This window comes from Nyctereutes procyonoides, unplaced genomic scaffold (genome assembly GCF_905146905.1).
Source record: "Nyctereutes procyonoides isolate TBG_1078 unplaced genomic scaffold, NYPRO_anot_genome, whole genome shotgun sequence".
Classification (NCBI taxonomy): Eukaryota; Metazoa; Chordata; class Mammalia; order Carnivora; family Canidae; genus Nyctereutes; species Nyctereutes procyonoides.
Genome location: NW_026575031.1, coordinates 11,605,732 through 11,614,365, shown reverse-complemented (window position 1 = coordinate 11,614,365; position 8,634 = coordinate 11,605,732). Strand labels below are relative to the sequence as shown.

At 44.1% G+C, this 8,634-nt stretch overlaps 1 protein-coding gene across 2 annotated transcripts in view; it reads right to left on the bottom strand.

The window, feature by feature from the left end:
• Positions 1 to 5,360: 5,360 nt before the first annotated feature.
• Positions 5,361 to 8,634, bottom strand: part of SQOR (sulfide quinone oxidoreductase) — a 48,104-nt gene continuing 44,830 nt past the window's right edge. Inside the window, exons 8-10 of one of the 2 annotated variants that reach the window (XM_055316578.1) lie at positions 7,599 to 7,666; positions 6,952 to 7,130; positions 5,361 to 5,653 (exon numbers count right to left, since the gene is read on the bottom strand). In XM_055316578.1, coding sequence (XP_055172553.1) covers positions 5,596 to 5,653; positions 6,952 to 7,130; positions 7,599 to 7,666 — 305 coding nt within the window. In that variant the 3' untranslated portion in view covers positions 5,361 to 5,595. Of the gene's footprint in view, positions 5,654 to 6,951; positions 7,133 to 7,598; positions 7,667 to 8,634 lie in introns of those variants that run through there. The other variant, XM_055316579.1, reaches the window with a different exon arrangement.

The following is an 8,634-nucleotide window of genomic DNA, read 5'->3' as shown; positions in this document are numbered from 1 at the left end:
TTTATAGGCAAGAAAACAGGGCCCAGAGAGTCTCCCCTAGATCACACACTGGCTGGATGCAGATTTGTGCTCTTAGCTGCTACTGCACATTGCTAACCTGTAACAAACACTGGGAACTTTCCAGCTCTGAAGGTGAATTGAAATGAGGCAGAGAGATGCAAGTAACAGAATCCAGTGGAATTTAAGAAACAAAAGAGATGATCATAGAGGAAGGGAGGGAAAAATAAGACGAAATCAGAGAGGGGCAAAAACCATAAGAGACTCTTAATAACCGGAAACAAACTGAGGGTTGCTGGAGGGGGTGGGGGGATGGGGTAACTGGGTGATGTGCATTAAGGAGAGCACGATGTGATGAGCACTGGGTGTTATATGCAACAGATAAATAACTGAAAGCTACATCTGAAACTGATATACTGTATATTAACTAATTGAATTTGAATAAAATAAGTTGAGATGCCTGGGTGGCTCAGCGGTTGAGCATCTGCCTTGGGCTCAAGGTGTGAACCTGGGGTCCTGGGATGAGTCCTGCATTGGGTTCCCTGCAGGAAGCCTGCTTCTCCCTCTGCCCATGTCTCTGCCTGTCTCTGTGTGTTTATTTATGAATAAATAAATAAAATCTTTAAAAATAAATGTTAATTTTTAAAAGAAACAGAAAAAAAACAAAAAAAAACCCTAACAGAATCCACATGGCTTCCAGTTAGGACAAGGATACTAGAAGATCATGTGTCATGATCCCATTTCTCCCAGGCAGGTGGGAATTCTTAGTCTAAGGGGAAGTTGTATTTCTGAGGGCTTCATTCAACCACTAGAGTTAACGACAACATAATAGCTTCAGTCTCTGGGCCAAACTGCTAAAAGCTATACCTTGGTTCATTTAGTGCTTACATCAATTCTATGAGGTAGGCATTACTGCCCACCCTACAGGTGACAAAGCAGTGGTTAAGAAGCTTGAGTTGAATGCTGAGACATTAGTGAATGGGAGAGCCAGCACCCAAATCTAGGTCTGTGGTTCCAAGTCCTGTGTTCCGTTGGGCTGTCTGTCCTCCAAGAAGATCTGAAGCCAGCTGGTGTCCTCGCAGCAACCAGAGTTCCTGCCTTTCTGCAGCTTCTGTGCTACTGTTAGCCTAGAGGTGGCCCCAAATTGTACCTGAGGGATGCAATCGCAGCAGTTGTACTACATGCAAATATGGAAAGCTATAACTTAATTTAGGATTTTTAAAGTGTGCTCTACTCCAAGAAAGTTAATTTTAAAAATCAATATTGAGGAAGAAAACTGTCCAGTATTTCACCATCCATCTTTCTCAACTGTCTTTTGTGATCTTTCTACCTGTCTGTTGCAAAGTATTAACCTTGATTTTTCTCTTGCATATAGACAAGGATTCTCCTTGCAACTTGGCAGTTAACCTAACTAGAGAGACCTGGTCTTCATTAATCCATTAAAAAAGCTTCAGCTTGGGGCACCCTGTGGCTCAGTTGGTTAACCGTCTGCTTTCAGCTCAGGTCATGATCTTGGGGTCCTGGAATTGAGCCCTGCGTTGGGTTCCCTGCTCAGGAGGGAACCAGCTTCTCCCTCTCCCTCTGCCCCCCTCACTCACTAATGCTATCTCTCTCTCTCTCTCTCATTCTCTCTTAAATAAATAAAATCTTAAAATATATAAATGACAAAACAAACAAAAAGCTTCAGCTTATCCAAAGCATTTCTCTTGTTCCTTCCCTCCCTGAGATGATCCTGAAAGTTCCAGGTGTGGTCTTAGGGCATGAACTGGGAACTTTGCTTTAAATCAGACTGGGGGGATCCCTGGGTGGCGCAGCGGTTTGGTGCCTGCCTTTGGCCCAGGGCGCGATCCTGGAGACCCAGGATTGAATCCCACGTCGGGCTCCCGGTGCATGGAGCCTGCTTCTCCCTCTGCCTATGTCTCTGCCCCTCTCTCTCTCTCTCTCTCTCTCTCTCTCTCTCTCTCTGTGTGTGTGTGTGTGTGTGTGTGTGACTATCATAAATAAATAAAAATTAAAAAAATAAAAAATAAAGTTTGGGAGCTCACTGTGTCTTCTTTAAAATAAATAAAATAAAATCAGACTGGGAAAAATAAAATAAATAAATAAAATAAAATAAAATCAGACTGGAGTTATCCTGCACATTAAAACAATCAGAGAAGCTACTCTTAAATGTTGGGTTACAAAAGCCACCTTCCTCAAAAAGAAGACTACTCCATGTCTTTGATAATTTTGTTTGTAGGATATGTGAGAAAAGTATCTAGTGCTGACTATATCCCAATACCCTAAGTAGTTATGGGACATACATTCATTACATTAATTAATTAGCAATTTTCTCAGCCATCACAAAGGATCTGTGCTACTTGTGTAGTTAATTACTCACCAATCTACTCCTCTCTACAACCAACCTCTGGGGCTTCAAAACATATAAAGTATAAAACACAAATAGTACTTGCAGTGTGATTCTTTTTGTTTTCAAAAATTTTATATGTGACAGTACTAGGTTGACAGAAAAAGACACCAATATGAGGGATCCCTGGATGGCTCAGCAGTTTAGCGCCTGCCTTCGGCCCAGGGTGTGATCCTGGAGAGCCAGGATCGAGTCCCACATAGGGTTCCCTGCATGGAGCCTGCTTCTCCCTCGGCCTCTCTCTCTGTGTCTGTCGTGAATAAATAAGTAAAATCTTCAAAAAGAAAAAGACACCAATATGTTATGAGTTGTGATAACTGGGGGATGGATTTGGAGTAGTTTTTATTCTTTTTGTTTATCCGTTCTCTAAATTTTCTACAAAAGTTAAACATAAGAAAAAACACTAAAAATATTTTTAATACCAAAAAAATCTAAATATGAATCAATACTGTCCTTTGTGACTTAAGTCTCCCTTCCCTCCCTACACACCAGTGGTCCCTAAGTTGCCACCCCAGCTGTTACTACACCCATAGCTCACCCAGGGCTAATGCCAAGGCAAGGAATTTTGGTTCCTAGAAAGAAGGTCCAGAGACAAGAGGAGGGGGCCATGGAGAGATTTGTCAAGTCAATAGTTCTGGCCTGGTGTCTCTTCTGTATTCTGAAGGCATCGGCCTCTGGGTAAGACCGAGCTCTCCACAGGGTGGAACCTGCAGCGCCACCATTGGAGAAACCACCCACCTGCATCTCTATCCTGGTCTTACCCCTTCTGCTGCTGCCTGATCCCAATAACCGGTGGCAGCCCCAAGGGAAGGTCCCACCCTTGGCCAACCCCACCTTTGTGGTAAAGGAGATAAGGTTTCAAAGGCCAAGCTTTTCTGGAATTCTGGCCCATAGTGGTTACCACTCTCTCCAGCCTTGGCAATAAATCTGCCCAGCATAATGTGAATCTATAAGCAATTTCCCGATGCTTGGAGGTCTATCCAGAATGCGTGATCCTAAACAGACCCAGAAGGGTTCACCCTGTAAGGGATTTCAACGTGACTTGACCTGGATCCTCCTCAGCTATCCCCAGAATCCCAGCCCATCCCTAAAAATGCAGAAACCGGCTTTACCCATACTTTTGTTCACACCCAGGGAGGAAGTAACTGCTGGTACTCCCAGGACCCCCAGGAACTTGCAGAGGAAGGTTTTTGAGGCGAATAGCGCCCAGCTCTCCCTGACTGCATGCCTGCCAGCATGGGCAGGCTGCCAGGAGCCAGGCTGCCGCCACCTCAGGGAGAGATTCAGAATGGAAGGCAGAATAATCCCACCGCTGCCTGCTTCCCGAGTACCGTGAATGCAAATGAGGTGAGGAGCGTCTTTTGTGGTTCTGCTCTCCCATCCTAGGACTGGGGTGGCTTGGGAGGGGGTGGGTGCCCCCCACGAGCGGGCACTATTAACAGCCATGCCAGGATAGCAGATGTTAAACAGGAATACTACAGACAAGCCAGATGTGTTGTTACCACAGAAAACATCTTCCAACTCCTATTGCTGGGGTCCGTGGCTGGAGTGGGGCCCTGTTCTCTCCCCGAATATGGGCCACTGAAGAAAGTCTACTTCCCAACCAACCAAGGCCTCAGCCAGCCAGCCCCCTGGCAACCCAGGAAAAGATGAGGAAACCATCACATGAACCACAAAAGTATCTCCGGGGCCAAAATAGCACTTGGCAGGTAGTACATGCTCAGTGAATATTTGTTGAATTAATGAATGAATGCCTGAGCAGTTTCTCAAGTCATCTGCTGATGACTGTCACTCCAGGAAACCAAAGAGACTTGGTAATCCTAGCTTACACTGTTACCTAAACTAGGTAACTGTTTAGGTTTGAACCCTGAATGACTGTAATCTAAGGCATGGCCTAGACTGCTATGCATTTCCCTTTGTGGAGTTCATAAATAAATATGAAATGTACAAAGCCTTAAAATACCAGATGATACCAGATTGAACTGAGACTGGAAGTTTCTACAAATAAATGGATTGGAAACAAATGACTTTGAAGCCACTGCTGAACTTCAAATAAGTGAACTATTTCCTGCAATATTTCCAATGGAAACACATTCAAAATTCTACTGGCCAAAATTGGGACTGAATGGAACAAATGCTCACCACACACATCAGAATTCCTCTAACCCTACCCTCAATGTGCAGGAGTTCCCTGAAAATCAGGGGCTATAAAAGAGTAAGATTTGCAAGAGATTCAGCGGAGGAAATGTCTGGAAAGTCTAAAGGAGAAGGAAGGGGAGAAGCAGGTGGACTCTCAGACCATGATGCAGAAGGGGTGCCTGAGATCAGGAAGAGGGGAGGGTAGGAGGATCGGGGAAAGAGAACCTCTGGCGACACAGTTCTAAGGCCGTTTCAGCTAGGTTGATGGGAAATCATGGAGCCAGCCACATCCACCAGTGATGGGCCAGCACTCAGTTATTAGCCTGGAGGAGGTGTGGCCTCAGCACAAACATGGTGGCAGAGCCAAGGGGCAGCAGCCACTATACCCCTGCAGAGAAGTCCTAAGCATCACGTGTTCAGGCCTGTCACACACATCGTTTGAAATAATATTTTCCCTGGAGTGACTTTTCTGTGAATCCAAACAGGCTCTGGTGAAATTAGGCCAGCTATCACTGGAACACTTACGGTAGATAACAGGTAAGCTCCCACCACCAACTTCTGCTCCCAACTGCTATAACTTTTCATTCCGCTAGTCAAGATAAAATTGTCTCATAGAGGCCCCGGGGTGGCTCAGTTGGTTAAGCATCTGCCTTCAGCTCAAATGATGATCCCAGGGTCCTGAGATCGAGCCCTTTCAGGGTCACTGCTAGGCAAGGAGTCTGCTTCTCTCTCTCTCTGCCCCTCTCCCTACTCATTCTCTCCCTTTCTCCCTCTCTCTTAAATAAATAAAATCTTTTTAAAAAATGGTCTCATAGAATCTCAATCAATGGCAAGCTTTTATTTAAAAAATAGAAATCTATTGTTTCATTTGAATATTTCCAAAGAATCAGACTCATCCTGGGCAGACCACATGGTGGCTATCCAGAGCACTGAAAAGGGAGCCATTTGGTCACCATGATCCAGCAGTAAATTCTTCGAGCGGGGTTAGGTTTTAAGTTCTTCATGCTGCTCTTGATCAATCAGCAACTGTGACTGGGGTTCAGAAACCATCCTTAACTCATCCCCAGATGGAACAACTTGCGCAGAAATGCTGGTCCTCCCCAGTAACCCCTGGAAGAAATGACCGAAGAAGATTATTTGCACTGGAAAAGATGAGGGTGACTTCAGCAGCAGGAAGTTGAAAGGGAAGCCAGGTTGCTCAAAGCACATGCTTCTCAGCACATAAAGCAAGACTTGTCTAGCAGAAGAAAGTAGTAATAGTAGTAGTAGTAGTAGTAGTAGTAGTAGTAGTAGTAGTAATAGTAGAAAGATCCCATGACCAGCAGGGGACAACCTACATTGGATCCCGGCTTTGACAAAGACTTGCTATAGGATTCTGGACATGTGGACTCAATTCAGCAAACTGGCCTGAGGCCTCTACTACATACAAACTGCAAACCTCTGTATTCTCATTTGCTCCCAAATTAAGTATAGGTAGGTCAGTGCCCTACTACATTTTGGACCAGATATATTTCCTTGCTGTGGGACTGTCTTGTGCCTTTGAGGATGTTTCGCAACATCTCTGGGCTCTGCTCACTAGATGTTCCCAGTGGTGACAAATACATCTCTCAGTATTGCCAAATGTCCCCTAGGGGGCAAAATCGCCCCTGGTTGAAAGCCACTAGTGTACATACCCTGACTTATCTCCTAAGGGTTCGGAGATAGTTAAATTGCCAAAGACAAAGAGGAACAATTAATTTTTTATTGCTCTATTTACTTCTTGAATGCCTTCTATGTAGCTATCTTTCTATGTGTCATCTCATTAATCCTCATCCTGTGAGGCAACGTTAATTTCATTTTGCAGATAAGAAACTTGATCATAGAGTGTTTAAGCAACTTGCCCTAGGACACACAGCTAGAGAATGGCAGAAGCAGGACTCAGACACAGTCTGACTCCAAAGCTTATGCTCTTAATCACTAGGTTTTATTTTTCCTGGAACACAATAAAAACAAAAGGTGGCAGATGAAAAAGGACTTGACACATGAAAGTGATTTACTATTATTATTATTATTTTATTTTTAGTTTTATTTTTATTATTAATCGGGCAGCAAGAGCGAGCCAGGGCACAAGAAACAGAAGACTTGGTCACTGCCAAAAATGAAGAGAAGAGGCTGCCTCCCTCCGTGACTGGCAGATATGGGATCACCCCCTTTCCTCACCCAGAGCAGCCTCTTTCTCACCAAGTACGGTTGAGGCTTCAGATCCTTTATAAGCTGCCATCACTAATCCGCAAGAAACTACACAACAAAGCAGATCCCATCCACCAGTTCTGGTTTGAGTCATGATTTCTCCTCTACCCAGGCCTCCTTGATATAACCACCGGGCACACGCCAGTGAGACGTGTCTCTACCCTCAGTGATGACCTTACCTTAGCATCATATTCCAGTACAGGAAAGGCATCAGGTCAGCCTTCATGAGGTACATGGTAAGTCGCTCCCTGCTCTGGTCAAAGGGGAAGGTTTCCAGCGGCTGAGCATTGTAGTCGAATTCCGCGAGAATCACACGGTTGTAGCCAGTCACCAGTGGACACGAGGTGTAGCCATCATACTATATTTGCATGCGAGATCAAGTTGGAAAGTGGCTTTTTTTCATGGTATTATATAAATACCTTAGAATGTATTATTTACTCTAAATAGTTGCAATTTTGTCTATTTTAATTTTTTGCACAGGAAAAAAATGCAAATTCTATGCAAAAATATATACTAAAGGCAAAAATTAAAGTGCCCATATTAAGAAGGTGGCAGAGGACACCTGAGTGGCTCAGCAGGTTCAGCGCCTGCCTTCAGCCCAGGGTGTGATGCCGGGGTCCTGAGATCAAGTCCCACATCGGGCTCCCTGCATGGAGCCTGCGTCTCATTTTGTCTAGGTGTCTGCCGTCTGCCTCTCTTTCTCTCTGTCTCTCATGAATAAATAAATAAAATCTTTTTTTAAAAAGTGGCAGAATTATGGGAAAACACTGCTTTCATGAAGAATAGGAGATGATAGAGACAGGGCTTTTTTATGAGGCATACAAACCTTTTTTGTTGGTTTTTTATTCTTCATAATCAGAGAAATTGTTCTGTCAAGTATTCCTGACTGGGCAGCTATAAGAGAAATGGAAAAGTCAGAAAGATAAGCACTCCAGTTTTCAAAGAAAACTAATTTGCAAATAAATGCAAACAAGAAGCTTCTATTCCCTGTCCCTCTAAATTTTAACTAGAACATGGCTCACCTTACCTCTCGAAGTTCTGGCTACCAGGAGGGGTTCCTTAATTCATCAAAGGGCCACACAGATGCCTCTAAGTTTGAAACTCAAGAGCCAGTTCTCTCCAAACATGAGAGAGAGAAAGAGGGTAAGGATGGCCCTCCCCCAAACCCAGTCCTCCTACTCCTAGGAGTCAGTGGTTGACAACTTGGACTGTGCATCCAGAATCCCCCAGACTACTCAGATATCCTTTTGTTCTTGTTCAGACAGCCTCAACCGCCCCAGGTATATTCAATTAGGCCAAACAGCTTTCCTCTGTACTGGAATGCCCTGGCTAAGCCTGGACCAGATACAGTCAGACAGGTAGACAGAAGTTTTTGGTTTTAGATGGCAAGAGTGGGAGACTGCTCTTTTTATTACGAAAACATTCAAACTCTATCCCATCAGAGATGGCACTTATTTTTTTTCTGGAGTGTTTTCAGAGCAAACATCACAACCATTCACCCATAAATATTTTGTGTGTATCTCTGATATATGAGGAACTTTTAAAATATGAACATAATAGCATTTTAACACCTGAAATACTAGCAATAATATCAGCTAATCCCTGTGTGTTCAATTTTGAATAATCAGGATTGCCCCCTGGGTGGCTCAGCATTTGAGCACCTGCCTTCGTCCGGGGCATGATCCTGGGAGTCTTGGGATCGAGTCCTGCCTTGGGCTCCCTGCATGGAGCCTGCTTCTCTGTCTGCCTGTGTCTCTGCCTCTCTCTCTCTCTGTGTGTGTGTGTGTGTGTGTGTGTGTCTCATGAATAAATAGGTGAAATCTTTAAAAAAAATAAAAATAAAAATTCAAGCAGTTTGTGTC